The sequence below is a fragment of the Cygnus olor genome, chromosome 3 (genome assembly GCF_009769625.2).
Source record: "Cygnus olor isolate bCygOlo1 chromosome 3, bCygOlo1.pri.v2, whole genome shotgun sequence".
NCBI classification, from domain to species: Eukaryota; Metazoa; Chordata; class Aves; order Anseriformes; family Anatidae; genus Cygnus; species Cygnus olor.
In genome coordinates, this window is record NC_049171.1 from 84910212 (window position 1) to 84928228 (window position 18017).

General features: G+C 40.5%; 2 protein-coding genes across 3 annotated transcripts in view; one reads left to right on the forward strand and one right to left on the reverse strand.

The window, feature by feature from the left end:
* Positions 1-739: 739 nt before the first annotated feature.
* TFB2M (transcription factor B2, mitochondrial) lies at positions 740-9606 on the reverse strand. The gene is made up of 8 exons (XM_040551210.1): positions 9276-9606; positions 8384-8472; positions 7292-7445; positions 6748-6896; positions 5241-5330; positions 4104-4166; positions 3222-3373; positions 740-1765 (listed from the first exon to the last, which is right to left on the reverse strand). Exons 1-8 carry the CDS (start codon positions 9604-9606, stop codon positions 1579-1581), a joined length of 1215 nt encoding a protein of 404 aa, XP_040407144.1. The 3' UTR covers positions 740-1578.
* A 51-nt stretch (positions 9607-9657) lies between these two features.
* Positions 9658-18017, forward strand: part of CNST (consortin, connexin sorting protein) — a 57443-nt gene continuing 49083 nt past the window's right edge. Inside the window, exons 1-2 of one of the 2 annotated variants that reach the window (XM_040551218.1) lie at positions 9658-9899; positions 11678-11772. The gene's annotated coding sequence lies outside the window, so the exon portion shown is untranslated. The remainder of the gene's footprint in view (positions 9900-11677; positions 11773-18017) is intronic. The other variant, XM_040551217.1, reaches the window with a different exon arrangement.

Consider the following 18017-nt stretch of genomic DNA (forward strand, 5'->3'; position numbering starts at 1 on the left):
CATCTTGTATTTTATGCACTGAACAGTTTCCCTGGTATGTTGGTATGTGATAACTTCATCTTACTGTAGCAAGTTATTTTATTCAAGAAAAAAAAAAAAATCAGGCCAGGCAATTTGAATTCTTTTTTAAATGTAGATAAGACAGTTGCCATCCACTGAAATTGAAGAAAAGGAATTGCTTCTGTTAATGCAAGTTTGCCAGTCATGGTCAATTTATAATGCAAGTTACCTGAGCTACTAAGATATCTGAACAGAAAGAAAGACTCAAATCTTCAAGATCCGCACCAGAAGAGCAATGCTGCTCTGAAAAAGAACGCAAATTAAATCTCAGCCTTTCCAGTAATTTCACCATAACAATATGAAAGAGACAGTTTAAACACACAGCTAACAGAGCAGTGATGGCTACCAGCCTAGCTAACAGAATGAACTGAGGCTGCTTCAAGTCAATTTTTCTTCTGCAGCAGGACCTGCAGGAGGAGTACAGAGATGAACGTTTGTCACATATATACCTCCAAATGTGCTTAAGAAATAAAATTCTCTGACTGCATTGCTTCAGTCACTGATGTTTTCCAAATTCTGAAGATAGCATCCTGAAAAAGTATTTTATTCACTCAGCCTCCCAGAGGAGACAATGTAGGAAACACAGCCAGGAGAACTTGCCAACGCTATCAGACAACAACAGAATAGTTTCACGTTAAGCCAACAAGGGGAATGAGAAACAGGTTGGAGTACGGAGGACTATAACTGAAAAGAATTTTAATAGCATATCTCTTTAAAGTAAGGTTTTATATACACGTCATACACATTAAACAATTATATGTTGCAAGGGTTACAGGTAAGATGATTCTTTTTCACAGCTGTTTATAAAACACTCAATGTTCTGGTGACTTGGGTTTCAGACCTAAAGTAAGATAAAGCTCATCTGTATACAGGTGTTTACATATGGTAAACCACAACAGAACACCCAGTGTTTTGTCATTTCAAATTTTCAAAAGAAAAAATTGATTTTTTCCCCGAACCACAGATATAACAATCCACTTAAACAAACTTTTCAGTTGATGTTTTATTATGCTGTCATTACCTTGCCTTCCATAAACCCACCACTCCTGATTTATTAGTATCTTAAGACTGCAAGGTTTGTAGATCAGATGATAAAACAGATTCAGTGGTCGTACAGACCTGTGTATTTTGGGAATCTGAAGGAACTTTCAAAGCACTGAGCACTAAAATACAAACCACACAAATCATTATTTGGTCTGTTATTTTTTCAAACGTTGTAAATATACAGCAGTGTAATAAGAAGTTCAGTTTAAATGGCACATCCAAAAGCAGCAGGTCACTATTATGCTCCTGGAGAAGATGCAGATTTTATCCAGTCGGGATACGATTGTGACCAAGTAACTGTAAATCCCACAGTTCCATGCCATATAGAAGAGCTCTAGTTACTTGCTAAGTTTACTTTCCTGTTTGGACCGGAAGTCATCTAGCTAACAATACTTCGATTTTATTTAAATCATTTCTCATCACAGTAATCTTCCAGAAGCAAAGATGATCTTCTAAGAGACAGCAGCTTTCAATTTATAAGTTTATGTTCCTTATACTTTCCAAGACCTCATCGTGGAACCAGCTTTCAGTAAACACATTAGAGTTTTGCAAAGCCTCAAAAAGACGCTTGTAGTCTTCTGGGTATAAATTACCTGTTACAACATCTGGTGGAATTTCTAGCGCTTTCAGTAATTGGCCACCATTGTCCAAGCTCCATGAACTGAAACAAACAAACAAACAAATCATAATGGAGCATTTCTTCCTGTGAAGAAACAGTATCTGAAGGTCAACTTCATCCTTCCACAGCTTCCGCAAGTTAACAACTTCTCCCTATGACACAAGTTATTTTCAATCCCTACTACAAACAGAAAAACTTCTACTAAGAAGCCATGCAAATTCCAAATAAAGCCCACACACAGATAATACCAAATAAAGCCCACACGCAGATAATATCAAACCACATAACCCACCTCATTAGAGGGTTAGCTCCCTAGTCACCTCCCCCAGCTGCACAACAATAAACATTCTCGTCCTAGACAATAGATCACCTGCCCCAGCTGTCAGCAACTGACATTACTGCATATAAGGGGGTCGCTCTTCAGTGCCTGGGAAATTAAAGCCAAGGTCATCTTCAGGAAGATGATTCAGTACAGCATGAGGTAGTGTGGCTTAAACCTCCCAGGTATTTTCTTCTATATATAAACAGATCTATAAACTGTCTCCACATTCACATCATTGCTATGAAAACTAGGCCTTTTATAAATGTGCATACGCATTAACTATTTCCCAGACAAGAAAAGGGGATATAAATATACAGAAGATGCACATTAGAAGCCTTCAAGGTTAGCTCTGCTTCCTGGCTGAAAGACTGAGTGTAAACTAGGTACACCACTGAGCTTTAAGAAAGAAATCCATTAAGGCTCTTTGCACGGGATTTTTTTTGTGTGTTTCCCATCCCCTTACATCCCCCCACCTCCTTCCTGGAAATTAGCATCCATTAACCCCTACCAACAAATGAGAAGCATGTTAATTATTTTCATCAACAACTTGAAGCCAATACTTCAGAGAGTACAAACACTTCACATTTATGGGAACAGAAATCTAGTGATCACATTGCAAAGCGAGTAGCTCCAATGTCATATCAAAGGGAATAAATAATTAGAGAGCTGCATAATTGGTAAGTCTAAAGTCTGATTTTTGAATGCAGTAACAGAAAGCCATACGAGGACATCCCCACTCAACCTTCAATAACCTTCAGCTATTTTCATTAGCACTGCTTTGATGCTTCTTATAATCCAAAACTCTTCTGCAGCTTTTTAATTTTTATACCTGCAAAGACGTGGTGACTTTATTGTTATGTCTAAACTGAGTACAAATTTCTTGCAGGTACACGAGCTCACCTCCATTAGATGTGCAGTAAATGTCTGTAATTCCAAAGTCTACGTACTTGTCTACCTTCCTGCCAAACCTCAAGTTTTTATCCTTTACGAATAAAGGCCGGGTACCCAAAATACTGTACTTGGGCTGGAAAAATGAAAACTTCTTTTCTACACATAGATAATTTAAAAAGATGCTGAATTTCATCTAAAATAAATACTGCTTTGAGAAAATATTTCAGCATTTTCCCTATATTTCTTCAGAAAATGTGTAAGAACCCGTAATTCTTCCATACTTACTTTAATCTATCAGTAAGTCTAGACTTGCGTTTAGCAAGACACTGCTTCACCATGAAAATGAAGGTAGCTGAATTTGTGGGCTTCAAGCCTCCTGAAAATAGATCTCGCTGGGGAGTCAGTCGTACCAAACATAAATGGTCATTTGGCAGCCACTGCAAGAAAAACAAGTCATTGAAAATTAGTCATTTTTAAGACAGTGCCCGTCTTTTTCTAAGAGAAAGCATTTCAACTGGGCCAGCAGTAACATTTCTTAAAGAGTTTTAGAAGATAACAAGATAATGACATTGGAAGCAGAAGCTATAAAATTTTGTTCTGTAACTAAGATAGCTTTACCTTTTTTCTTCTTTTTTTTTTAAAACACGAAAGGAAATAGGAAATCAAGCAGATACACTATGACAATTTTAATTTTTTAAGATTGTATTTTCTTAGTTGAAATAGACAATACAGGCTTCGAGATCCACACTTTTCAGCGCTTAACTAGCACACAATGTACGCTGGACATGTGAAAAACCACTTTGATCAAAACCAGCAGCATAATGATTGTGCTAGTAATCGTGGTAACAGTTTTTGTATTCAAGCAGATAGATGTGACCCTGACATTAATTTTAAATAAGATTTTACCTGTTCACATGCCCTCGTGATATTCATTTACTGTATTTTTCCCATCATATACACACTAGTTTATCTCAGTTTCTAAGATCGCAGCAATCCTTCACCCTCTTCACCTTCTACGTGCTGCCCATGAGTTTTAACTAGAACACTTCTTAAAAAAATGCACTATTCACAGCCAAAAGATATATGTGTGAACACTGTCATAGTTATTTTTATTCTTCAATTAAGGGGCTTAGCTGCATCTCTGAAAGGAGAAAATGATCTCCTTACCGTGCTCTTTGAAACTGCCAGTCCCTTGTTTTTCAAATTAGTTACAAAGGATGACCAGGGTTCCTATGAGGGGAAGAAAACACATTACAGAAACAAAGTGCTTTGTTAGAATTTGGAAAAACATTTATCATCAATCCTATCAAATTCGAAGCATACTCCATTCTAAACTTTGTTTTAAAACCATGTAAATACATTAGAAATATATATATAAAAAATCAAGTAACATACACACAAAGGCAAGACTGAAAATGCTATTTAGCCATGTTCCTGACAAAGTATCTGAGTAGCACTGCTAAAATTATTTATAATCAAATAGCTTGCATATATTACCATGCATAACTGGGACTGCTTGTTGGTTTCAAATTCAATTTGAACCAGAGCTAAAAACTGGAAAGAAACACCTAACCATAAGATCTGCTGTACTGAGTCTGAATAGAAGTCTCACCAGCTCAACAACTTGACTCCAGAAGCAGCTACAAGCAGATGCAAGGCAGACAGCGCATGACCAGCCCATGCCTATATAATTGTTCCTTGAGCATCATCGTATTCTTCAACTCCACCATATTTAGAAATGTCCTCTCTATACCTCATGTTACAAGCCATTTGGAGGACAACAGATAATGAAACTTATGATTTTAGATCAGCATAGCATTTAAACTATGAAAGAAGCTCCTAGAAAAAACAGGGCACAAACAAAAAAAAAATCTTAAAAGAGTAAAGCAAGTGAAAGTTCATGAACAATTTCAAAAAATGTTTTTAAACTAAACCATAGCACATTTGACAAGGTAAGACGATTCTTGACTAGCGGGAGAAGCAGGCTTGCTTTGCAAGTAGAAGCACCAAAACTGAAAAAGTATTTCTACTGAACATTGCTCAGGAAGGTGAAAGCACGCATGATGTCAGAATGCAGAGGACATGAAGAGCAGACTGTGACAGATTGGAAGAGCAGCCTGAGTCTCACAGAACACCTAGCAAGACAGAAAAGACTTGTCTATACCCAAAAGTTTTCAGTAGTGCTCCACTAATTTAAATGTCAAATTATCTTCCAATTTGATTACAATAGCAAAAACAGTATAAACCCTTTTCTATAAGCACATTTATAGCATGAGACCATGTCAGTTGGTACAGCAAACTTACCATATGCAGTAGCTGAATTTCACATCCTACTTGGCAAAGCACAGAAAGCGCTTGATAAGCCCTCGATTCCCCGGGCTTTGCTGTTAATACCTAACAAAATGGCAAAGCAGAAACATTTTTGTTGAAAAAAACAAGACTGCTTCTTTATCTAAGAAAAATCCTTATAATCTTAACAAGGGTTAAGAAATTCATAGTTAAGTCTGAAATTCCAAGACTAAGTTACATTACACCCCCAGTTTCTGTGATTTTAGTATGCTTCTTAGAAATTGCAATTAGAAGACTTTATGGCAATCTAAGTATTGATTTGCAGCGATTATTTGGATAACTGAACTGAGTAGGAATTTCCAGCTTATACTTTCAGGCCCCTTTTAAGGCAGAGAAGAGTTTCACACAGAAGAGAAAGAGTGATCATATTTTGTTTTAAAACTGTAATGTGGGCAGAGTTCATAGCTTGAGTTCTTCCCCAATGATAAGAGAATATTCCCAGTAAGACACACAGAGTAAGCCAACCATCTCCCTGAACATTAAGCAGCTTGCAGTCATCCTCCTGATGTTACAATATTACAGATTAGACAACTCAGTGCAAGAAAACAAAACAAAAAAAGAAAACCCCCACAGTTATGTGCAAACAGGGCAAAGAAGTCACAAAATGAAGACAACTTTTCACAGATTTAGAGAGCTTTGACATAAGATCAAAAAAAAAAAAAGAACCAATAGTGCCCCTTAAAAAAAGGTCCCGATTACTTTTACTTCGGTACACAACACTCATTTAAGAGGATTCACAATAAACACAGAAAAGTTAATTAAAAAAATACCCTGACTGCACTAAAATGACTAGGCTGCCCTCTCTTTGTTCAAACGTCTAGCCAGTAAAAATGCAACAAGCAGATATTCCAGTGGTTGGTATCCAGCCTATCATTTTGCCAGAGAACATACTTAGACTTTAATTTTTTCCAGTAGGGTGACAGAACACAGCTTGTGTTGGCGCACCTGGAAGTCTTTCCTTACCTCGAGTAACTCAAGGTTAGTGCCTTTACGAATCTCAGTTTCAAAAAAGAAAAGGTAGCCCTGAACTAAAAGTACAGTTCTAAAAGTTTGAGACAGCGCAAATAAGGAGCACGTAATCTAGAAAGCTACTCTGCCCCTCAGCATACAGAACTTTTATAAAAAGGTGCGTAATTTACTCATATTTTGTCTCAATTTTTTTCAGAACTGCATGCAAAGTTTGCTCAAGTGGACAAGTGCATAAAACTGAGCATGCGATTTAGTAATTGAATACTCTTCAAGAGAACTTGTCAATCCCCTCTTCACTGACCCACAATTAGGAACCGATTTTGTTGCAAAAGCATGTTACAGAATTTAAGCAACTCGGAAGTTACAAGATTTTAAAATTCTGTCCAAAAAAAAAAAAATCACTAGCAAAAAGACTAACTATGCAATATAACTGTTTGGGTGTACTGTGAAGCACTACTTATTCTCTACTACCTTCAAAATCTCTTGCACATACCTTGTACTCTTTTTCACTTATAAAGATGTTGAGCTCTACTCTTCCATATCTGAATATGGAACTGCCTTCATACAGGATAAAAAGTAGCCTCCAAAGTGTGTTCCTTTCCTTTTTTTGTGGCAAGATTCCAAAAATTTTCACAGGTACATCTGTTTCAATAGTGTGCAAAAGTAACTTTAAAATTTTGCAACATGTACTGGAAAATCTCATTAATGCTAACGTGTAGTTTACAAACAAATAAGAAAAAAAAGCTCATTTTATCCAAGAATGAATAAAATTCAAGCTTTATTCAAAGCTAAGCCTTGTTTGCATTAGGCTAAGCCTTTATTACAATAAGCTAATAGCTGAGATTTCATATTGCCATTTTTTGGAGCTATTACGAACCTACCTAAATAAAGCTGAAATTTAGGAAACGATCAAGTATTACCCATGAATCCAATACATATATTAAGATACAGCACACACCTCAAGTCCCAAAGATTTTTCCAAACTGCCCACGCAGCCTTCAAAAGTATTTGTAAGGTGTGTAATCTTATATACATACCTGCTCTCCAAGGAACTGCTGCTATACCCATGGCTTCAAAAAGCTGGTCAGAACACACAGCAGGCGGTTTCACTGTTCCAGTGACCAAAGGATCCAGTCTGAAGAAGTCACCATAAATTACCTTTAATTGTCCATCCAGGCTGTTCTCTAAGGACTGAACCAAAGTAAGTTTCAGTTGAAGAATGCAGTAAACTGCCCTACGAAACACTCAACTGAGATCAGAAATTGTTCAAGCACTACAGAAAATCATCATCCAGTCAGAAAGAGTCAGATCTCAGAGCTGTGTCTTATAACTGACAGAAAAAATAACTTCCTTTATTATGCAAGACATTTCCGTGCTGCTCGGTTGGAGCTTTAAACCCCTCCCCAAACTAGTAGTATGTTCTGCAGTGTTGTGAAAAAAATAATAAATATATATATATATATATATATTAAACTGAGCAAACCACTACATTTAGTAATTTACAACTGAAATTTTTCATATATGCAGAGAATGAGAGACTTATGCACAAAACGCGCCTTTCACACACATTTTAAAAGAGGCTAGAGTCTGAAGCTCCTAATCTCTACTTTACTATAACACCTTCCTTCTAGTGCAACTTCTAAGGCTCTGTCTGACAACCTCTGAAAGCATGCAATGCCACGGTGAACACAAGAGGTAACACCTGTCGGTCTTAATACTGCCAGCCAGCCACAAGACAATACATTAACTAATACCATGAGACAATCAGAATAACCAAGACTATCTTCACAGGTTTTTGGAAGGTACATACAGACATCCTGCCTAAACATACACAACTACAATGACTCTGCTTAATATTAGCCTCAAAAATGCATATATGAAATTATGAACTTGAATTTGCACGTACTCAAGATGTCAAATTAATTGGTTATAAAATAGTCAGACTGTTGCTGACTGTTCAGTGTAAAACCAAACAATACTTACTATTATTAAGCATTATTTCAGACGTTGCAAGTAACAATGACTGGCTAATTCCTTTTTGATCTCACAGTTATTACGTGTTCCATAATTAATGTCTCATTTTCCTCTTAATTAAATTTTAGAAACATGCTACCAAACCAAAAGTGTACCTGTAAGTTTGGAAGGAAAACTGAGTGACTTTCTAGAGCTACCACTCTAACACCTGCATTGAGTAGAGTCCGGGTCAAGATTCCAGGCCCTGTAAAGAGGGAAAAAAAAAATACATATTTTTTAAAAGCAATTTTCCTTGAGTGATTTTTCCAATGCAACAGTTGGGGTATAGCACTTTCAATAAGGGGATAACTCATGTTACTTATTGCAAAAGAACAGTTCAGAACCAGACTTACACAGCCTCTCTTGGATTACTCAGTGAATTACACTAAGCACAGTGTTACAGTTTGATGCAGAGGACCATTAGATGTATCTGAAATACTTCCCCTGCTTTTTCTTCTGCCAAATGAAATACACTTTGGAACCTTACCCACATTATCACTATGGGTAAAATATCCTCCCTGGAGACTGTAAGTAACTGCACAGAGTAACTTTGTAAAAGGGCCTGCAATCTCTAGGCCTGTTGTTATCGGCAGAGATAGAGTTTGCCTCCAAAACCCAATACCAAAACTTCAATCTCTACTTACCCCATGGCAAAATTTTTCCTTAACACCAATGACTCAAGTTGCAAGGGTACGCACTCACACGCTTCCCCCAGAGCTCTGTATTTCTGGTCCCGAAACCCCATTTCAACGTGCCCACAAACGGCGCCGGGTTCCCCGCTGCCGCCCCCGGCACAGCGCAGTCGCGGCCCGGGAGGGCAGCAGGGTGACAGCCAGCAGCCGGGGCAGCGCCCGGCCCGGATCCCGCCGCCGCAGCCGAACCCGGGCGGGGAGAAGCAGGGCCCCGCTCCCCTCCCGCGGCCCCGGCAGAGCCGGGGGCCCCTCGCCACCGGCGGCCCCGCCGACCCCGCAAGGTCACCGGGGCGGGGCGGGCCGGGAGCCAACTTACCGGGGCCGCACTCCAACACGACGGGCTGGGGGCCGCGCGCCGCCCGCAGGCAGCGCTGCACGGTGCGGGCCAGCCGCGGGCAGGCGATGAAGCGGCGGAGGGGCCCGCCGGCCCGCCGCGCCTCCTGCACCAGCCGCTCCGCCTCGGCCGCCTCCGGCACCCGCAGGCCCGGGCTCGGCCACCGCCCCGCGACCCGCCGCGCCGTCGCCCAGCCCGGCGGCGGCAGCATCGGGCAGCCCGGCGGCCGCAGGCAGCCCAGCAGCGGCCGCAGCCCCGCCGCCAGGAGCCGGCCGCAGCCGCGGGGGCCCGGCGGGGCCCGTGCCGGCCGCATGGCGCCCCGCCGCTCCCCGGCGCCGGCCGCGCGGTCTCCTTGGCAACGGGGAGCGTCACTTCCGCCTCGGCACGGCGCCTCTCTAGCGCTCTTCCGCTCTATGGTTGGCGGCGCTGCCGGAGGTCTCTCTTGCCGCCGGTGCCTCTCTATGGTGGCAGCCCCGCAGCGGCGCGGCGCCCAGCGGACGGAGCCCCCCGCCCGGTACCCGCCGCGTACCCGCGCCGCGCCCGCGCCATGGCGGCCCGCAGCTCCCCGCCGCCCTCGGCGGGCGCCTGAGCCGCAGCGGAGCCCAGGTGAGTGCCGGGGCTCCTTCCCGGCGGCAGGAGGCGGCAGGAGGCGTCCTCCCGCTGCCCTCCGCTCCCCCGCCGGCGCCGGGGGCTGCCCCTGCCCCTGCTGCCGCCGTTACCGCCGCGGTGCGCCCCGTTCCCCCGTTCCCCCGGCGCCGCCCGCCCGGTCCCCGGCGCCTCCGTAGCGGGGGCTGGCTGGGAGCCGGCCCCGAGGCGGGCTCGGGCTGCGACCCGGCGGAGAGCGGGACGGGAGCCCGAAATGGGGGGACCCCGCGGGGCTCCCGCAGGAGCTGCGGGCGATCCGGTACCCGCGGGGGGGGGGGGGGGGGGGGGGGGGGGGGGTGCTGCAAAGCGGTGGCCGCCTGGTCCTGTGGCAGGTCCTCACCTCCTTACGTCTCCCAAAGGAGAGATTACCGCATGGCTGCCCCCCAAACATCACGCTGTTTTGTGCGACGTGTCGCTGCTACACAGAACTCGGGCACGAAACTGTGCCTTTTCTGCTTGTTTGATGTATCTGCGTGTAGCCCGAATAGGGGCCGGGCTTCGTTTAGCAGCCCCTCGTTGAACGCAGCAGTTCCTCGCGTCTGCAGTTTATTTTTGAGTGCTCCGTGGTGTGTGTATCTTTTGCACCGCGCACTGCTTAATGGTTTTCTCCGTGCCTTTAGGGAGATGGGCAGGATGATGGGATAGACCTCAATCCATTTTTAAACTGGACTTCGTGTTTTTAATAGCTTTTTTTTTCCTCTCTTACTAATTAGTCTGTTAATTCGGTAATTTGTAGGTCTTTCAGAACATCAAAAGGAACTCGGTTTTCTTAGGCAGTGTTCGGTAATGCCCTAATTCAGCATCCCTTACTGAAGTTTGTGCTATGGCCACAGAAAGCTTAGGTGTAGTTACTGTATTATCAGTTTGTATTCCATAAATTGTAAGGATAAGTAAAGAATTTTGGAAAATTTTGTTCTATTGAACTGACCAACCCTTTATACTCGGCTCTGGTGAGGCCGCACCTCGAGTGCTGTGTCCAGTGTCGGGCCCCTCACTACCAGGTGGACATTGAGGTGCTGGAGCATGGGCAGAGCAGAATGACCACGCTGGTGAAGGGACTGGCAAACCAGGCTTGTGAAGGGCAGCGGAGGGAACCAGGGCTGTTCAGTCTGGAGAGGAGGAGACTGAGGGGGGGCCTTGTTGTGCTCTACAGCTGCCTGAAAGGAGCTTGCAGCGAGGAGGGGGTTGGTCCCTTTTATCTCAAGTGAAAAGTGATGAGACACAAGGAAAGGGTCTCAAGTTGTGCCAGGGGAGGTTTAGGTTGGATATCAGGAAGAATTTCTTCACCAAAAAGGTGGTCAAGCATTGGAAGAAGCTGCCCAGGGAGGTGGTGGAGTGGCCATCCCTGGAGGTGTTTAAGAGACGAGTGGATGTGGTGCTTAGGGACGTGGTTTGGCGATGGAACTTGGTAGTGTTGGGTGGGGGCTGGTCTTGATGATCTTGGAGGTCTTCCCCAGCCTGAATGATTCTGTGATTCTAAAGCACTCAGGATTTTAGGGTCATCACTGCATGGGCTATTCAGAGTAACTGAGATTATTCTGAAGAACGCTTGCTAAGTAAGACCCAGAGCTATGCCCTGACACTCTTCATACACTAGCAATGACGTGTGTTTTTTATTTGTATTTTCTTATTATATTTTTTTTACTTTAGCATAGGACTTGCCTACATTGAACTATAGATCGCTATAGGATACATTTACGGTTCTCTAATTTTTTTATTTTTCTTTCCCCCTAATGAAGGAGCCTACCCTATATTCATATCCTGGATTTTGCACGCATAAAGGACTACCTCTTTCTGACCTGGTTGTTATCCTTGTTGACACCTTAGGAAAATGGTAAGTTCTGTGCATTTTTTGTTGAGAAATTACAATGCAGAAAATTGTTTAATCCAGGAATGTTTATTTTTATTGTTTAATTGCTTAATTCCAGGGACATTTGAACAGTCAACTTGGGGCTATTTATAAGTTAACAGCTGATCACATGCCATATATTTTCTAATCCGGCTATTATCACAAACAAATATTTGAATTTACAGTCTTACCTTGTATAGCCATGTCTTTGCAATTTAAGTTCCTTGTTGGGTGCTCTGAAATTGTTGTTTCCTCCTAATCACTGTTTTTTGAAACAGAGAAGGAATCAGAAGGATTCCAGCCTATGCTTAAACCAAAAGAGCTCATTGCTTGTATGAGTCAAGAAGATCAGTAAAGGGATGCTTTTCTTCTCAGTGGTTCTAAATATCTTTTGCATTTACTTTCATTTTGTTCCATGGAAAGCTTATTTTTTAAATTAATTTTGAAGAGTTAGTCTTGTAGTATTATTATGCTGTGTATTATCCACTTAGTAAATATTAACAAGCAGTACTGAAGGGGAAAATTGTCATAGTATATACATCTTGATCTCAATTTTTCAAACTGTATGTCTGTACTTCATTTTCTGTACAAGTTCAATAGAATTTCTGTCTTGCACATAAACAAAAGGTGTGTGAACAGAAATTTTCAAGATCTTAATTTTTCTTGTCCTGGTAGGGATACTTGTCATTAGATGTTCCTCTTTGGCTCAGAATACAGATTAAGTTTGCTAGCATTGTTTCAGAAACTCTTTATCTTTCTATTTTATTCACCATATCATATTTGCATTTCCAATTGCATCATTGGAAAATTTGATCTTAAAATCTACTGTCAATGTTGATTGTTCCTTATTTAAATTATGCATATATTGAAAAGCTCACCTGTTACCAAACAATGCCTCTGGTGCAAATTTTAAAGAAAGGCCTGCAATAGCACTGATGTTCAGAAAATAAGGTGGAAGAATCCCTTACATGTGTTATCTACGATAGTATGAAAAGAAAGTAACTTGCTGTGTGGTTGAATTGACAGAAACCATTCTGTGCCTTGCTGAGATGCAGAATGTCACAGAGTTACTGTTTTCACTTGAGTTTTATTCAGGATATTTCATTAATCGTGTTGTAATACTATGGGTGGTGACCAAGGAAAATAGTAGAAGAGCGATAAGAGTTTTCTTCAAAAGCTCTGTAAGTGTTTGCACTCAGAAGGTGGCAAAATATGATCAAAAGTTTGGAAGTAGTCCCTAGGAAGATTTATTTTTTTTAATCATTGGGTAGACTCTTTGTTTCGTACTGTTCCCCTGTTACACTGTCCCTCTATTGCAAGCCCATATAAGCACACAATAAAAGTCCCAAGGGCTAAAGTAGCATTTAATCCTGAGCCACAATCTGGTTTGAGTTGCAGAAAAGTTGCAAGCCATTGGTTTTATTGGAAATCTTTCTACTAAATGAAAATCGTTCCTTATAATGAAGTCAGTAATTTTGCATTTAAACCCACTATGCTCTATAAACCTTATTTCTATTTTATATGTAATCTGTTGACGGTGAAAAATGGCTAGGCTCTTGGATGTGGGGGATTTGTTTTTTGTATTTTTTTGGTGTTTGGCTAAACTTTTAGTAGTAAGGAAAGCAGGAGTCCAAGCAAGGTTCCTTGGAAGCCTGCCTGCTCCATATGACGGTGTAGCTTCCAGCCTAGTATTAGCAACACTTAAAACCTGATTAATTGGAAATTATCGTCCTTTAAAAATGGCCTAGATCAAATGTGCAGATCACTGGAGAGTGCCAGTTAAGTGAAGCTATTAAATGATTTGTTCTTTGAGATAATTTCTGAGCACTAGGTGTATGGTCATGTATGTGACCATAAGCTTATTTGAAAAAACTTTGTTAAACCACTCTTCCTTTGCACTCTTTTCTGTTGTAATAACATTCTATTTAATACTAAACTGTTTCCATACCAGGTGCAGTTTGACTTTCCAGCCTGTCAAACAGCGCAGCAAAGTTCACAGCTGACAACAGAGCCATTCAGCACAAAAATAAACATTTTAAATGAGCTGGTGGCTTGAATTCTGGCCCTACAGATGTTAATAGCAGTGTCCACATCTTATTTTGCCTTATAATGAACATTAAGCAGCAATATTTTTTAACATTTTCAGAGGAGAAGCAAGGGTTCTGTGGTGTGAAGACTGTTGCATAAGCTGTGTATTGTAAAGCGTTTTGGCAGGGGTACAACCTTCTCACTCTGTGCTATATCTGTCTGCGTATACAGAGAAACTCAGTCCCTAGGGCTATCAATCTGGCATCTTTCAGCAGCAGTAAATGTACTGCAAATATTTTTTTGTGCGCATGCAAAAAAAAAAAAAGTGCTATTAAAACCTTTGTAGACAGCAGTAAAACGTTCCAATAAGCGTGTCTTCTGTTTACTTCTCTCAGAATTCCTCTTCATTGAGTTTTGATACATACACATCAGCACATTCTGCACCCTCTCAGATTCACTCACCCCTGTTTGTGTGTGTATGTTTTCATAAGTCTGCATTGCCAGAGTATTCAAAATAGTCTTGCTCAAGGGTTTGTCGTGCTAACAATTTTTTAAATCTTTTTTTTTTTTTAACTTATTTATCTTCTTATTGTTTAACTGTGATGTCTTTGAAAATGCATTGCTAACTTACAAGGGGAGTGTAGAGGATGAATGATGTTATTGTCAAATATTTCTGTATGCAAACTTTGTTGGGTTACACATTTGATTTTGTTAGGAATAGAGTTGCTTAGGAACATGAAGTTTTTTCTACGGTTGTTCCAATAAGCTGATCCCTCTCTCCAAACTGAATGGCTAATGTGTGACCTTATAATCTGAGCTTTAACACTGCTTTTCTCTGTCTGTGGAATAGGTTTAGTGGTTTGTTTGTGTGTTTTTTGTTTGTTTTTGTTTTTAAATATTACACTACAGGGCAAATTGAGATTAATTCAAAATAACTTTGGGATTACAAACGAGTAACTGAATAATCCGGATATTTATCTTTGCAATATCAGCATCTGTTAGGAAGATTTTTAGGCTCACTTGAGGAATACGTCATTGAAACAATATTGAAATTCATAGTGTACATTTTGGGGGGTTCTTTCCTAATGATTGAAACACAGAATTTTAGAATCATATGCTTTCAGTCTTGAAATGAGGGCATGATGGTCCATCATTTTAGACCAACATTCAGCTGTAAGGGCATCACAGTTCTGGTGTTTGTTTGTTAAATGTGTTTCAGTCACTTACATCAAAATAAAGGTATTGGAGAGCACCTGTCCTGCAACTGACAAGTTTGTAAGTTGTTCCATAATATTTTGCCATCTTTTTTCATTCACGTATTTGTAAAAGAAAGTGACATTCACAGTGCAAAGTTTACACATTTGATCCCAGCAAGATTTTATTACTGCTGCCGTATAAAATTACCCTTAACCCATTGTTGTGGCGGTTGCTTAGTTTCATATCTGGATTTCTGTTTACTCAAGAGTGACTATTAAAAGTCTTTTAGCGCTGAAACGTGACATCATTAGTACAAGAATGAAATAGCAATCATGCAGTGCCTCTGTAAATTGTAACTCTCTTCCTGTCATGGTACCTTATAAACTATCTGGGTTTGTTTTTTAAATGAAACAAGTTTTTGTCTTCTTACAAAACTGATGCTATGTTTTATTAATATTTGTGTTATTTGGGACTTTCTAATGGATATATGCTTTTTTTTAATGGAAACTACTGCATAAAACAGTCTCGATAACTAGTATTTTCTGAAAAAGTGATTTAAAACAAATTAAATTTCTGGCTGTTGACAGATTGATGTATTACAAACTTGCATTCAAATTCTAATAGAAAAGCTGAAAACTATGTGCTTCAGAAAATCTCTCCAAGATCTATTAATCAAAAGCATGTGCAAATTATTAGAGATGGCTCGTATAGCCAGCATCTATTTACACAATTAGAGCTGAATTGAGTTAACTTAATAACTTCCCCTTGGAAAGGGGAGAACCCAAGCAGCCATCAAGGCTAAATTCACCACTGAGCTAGGTGGTTGCAGCTTCGTTAATTTCAATCAAGTTATACCCGCAAGTAATTTTGGAGGGCTGTGATCTATGTAACATATGCTTCAAGTTAATACGTGGTCAAGTTCTCATGTGTGCATTTAAGGGCAAGAAACTTGAATGTTAAATGTGTGTATATCTTTACCATACGTATGCCCTTTACTAAAATATCTACTTCACGATCCTTTTAATGTATTAATCTTTGCTATACCCCTGTGAAATAAATCAATAATTTCTAGTTAAGAAATGCATTAAAGAGAACGTAGGAGTGTGACCAGCTCATGTGAGAGGTTCAGAGCAAAGAAAGGGTTCGATCTCACTCGCTCGTATCTGACACTGAATTACGTGGCAACTGAACCATCCTTCCTTTCTAAAATAGAAAACAGACTGATGCAACAGTTTGTTAGAGCTGCTGGGTGTTCTTATCTTCTAATGACGAGAGTTATTGAAGCTCTAACAGTTAGCTCTGATCTTAGTTAGCCTTCCAGTCGGGCCTGCAGGTTTGATAACAAAGAAGCCACAAGCGTGTAATACTTGCAGACAAGACTTGTTTCACAGATTTTATGGACAAGTTTCCATTCTGTTTGTGGTTGTTTCTGGCCTTGATGTGATTTAGGACCTAATTAAATATTTTGACCATGTCAATTATCTTTGTGTTGATCAGGGCTATAAAACTTGCTCATTCCTCAGGTGAAAATTATGGGATTTAACTTCAGTATGAAATTCAACTCACAGAAAGTCTTGAACACTCTTGCTTCCACAGATGGGCAATTTTTAGGTAATCACCCAGTTCTTCTTGCAGCTCTATTTTGAAGGGCTGTATTCTGTCATTTCTGCCTTTTCGTATATGTTTAAAGTTGTTACCTGAGATAGTGGGGCAGTTTAGATCTTCGTGTGATTTTTTTTTTTTTTTTTTTTTGCTACCTTTTCTGAGGTGATAGGGTGTAGCAGGTTTCTCAGGTCCTGGTAGAGCAAAGATTTAGGTAAGAGTAAGCTGAGCTGGTCAGTTCTCATAAGGTTAGATTGTGCTTTTGTTTTAAACAAGAAAAAAGTACCCATCGTAGGAAGATCTTAGGATAACTCTTAGTTGTCCTTTTGCTAGGTAACCAAAACTTCTTGTTCAGAACTGTTTGATAGAAAATACTGGTTGGTGGTTGTTAGGCAGGTATGTGTGAAGCTCTATGTGTTGGTGTTTCTTTCTTTTTCAGCTAGTACTGTATTTATAACGAGTTTTACTCATAGATGAGAAAGATGCATAAACTTGTCTAGTGGGAAGTTTTTGTTTGTTTTTTTTTATGCTTGGTAATCAAATTTGTGCACGTATTCTGAAGTGTAACAATCTGGGAGTTGTTCAACTAGAAGGAAAATACAAAAATGAAAAAAGGCAAATTTACTTCTGCTCATAAAGCTTCAAAGGAGATTAATTTATCCTAAGGCAGGAGCAGTTACACATAGGTTACTTCTGACCAGTGTTTTACCAAGTGCTGCAGTGATGAGGGTTCTCCATCCTCCTATCACAGTCTGTTCACTGCCTTACTTCCCCTACCCGAGATACGTTCGGGTGTTTTGCTGCAGACGAGCTCAAAAAAATTAACACATCAAATGATGAGGCCCCATTTTCTTCTCATACCGTTCAGTGTACACAAGTGTGAAATTTGTCCTAGTTTCGAACCTGAAGCTTTTCAGAGACCCGGAAGGCTGATCACTGTGCATTTTGAGTGCTGAAAAAGAGCTTGTTTGTATGAAATTTTCATCTAAACTGTCATATGTTCTAATAACGGATATTATTTGTTCCCAGACAAACCTCTTGTATTTGGCTGGTGTCTGAAACATGTTTTTATAGTAATGGTAAATGTGGTAAATGTGGAAGAGTAGATTATGCCTGGCAGTGTATGTTTATCATTGTTTACTAAAGCTGTGAATAAGCAGAATGATTGGGAAGCTTCGAAGTTGAAAATAGCATGTGGAACTTCCTCTCAAAACCTCACCATTCCTGCTGTTTGCAAATGTAGAGATCGTCATGCTGCTAAATGCCACTGTCACTTGAGAAATACCACTTCAGTGTCGGAAAGTGCCAAATCACCAAGCTGTTCATGCTCAGATGTTTTGTAAATTCAGTGTAATTAGATAAACCACTCCTGCTTCTGTATCTCTTGGAGGTACCAGACTTAT

What these genes read in the sequence shown, in the direction of transcription:
- TFB2M (XM_040551210.1), bottom strand. Translation starts at nt 9,606, where the DNA reads ATGCGGCCGGCACGGGCCCCGCCGGGCCCCCGCGGCTGCGGCCGGCTC. An exon ending in AGCAGTTCCTTGGAGAGCAG is followed by an intron (nt 6,897 to 7,291) that starts GTATGTATATAA and finishes CTATTGAAACAG; the next exon opens with ATGTACCTGTGAAAATTTTT. An exon ending in TAAGTGAAAAAGAGTACAAG is followed by an intron (nt 5,331 to 6,747) that starts GTATGTGCAAGA and finishes CCATTTTGTTAG; the next exon opens with GTATTAACAGCAAAGCCCGG.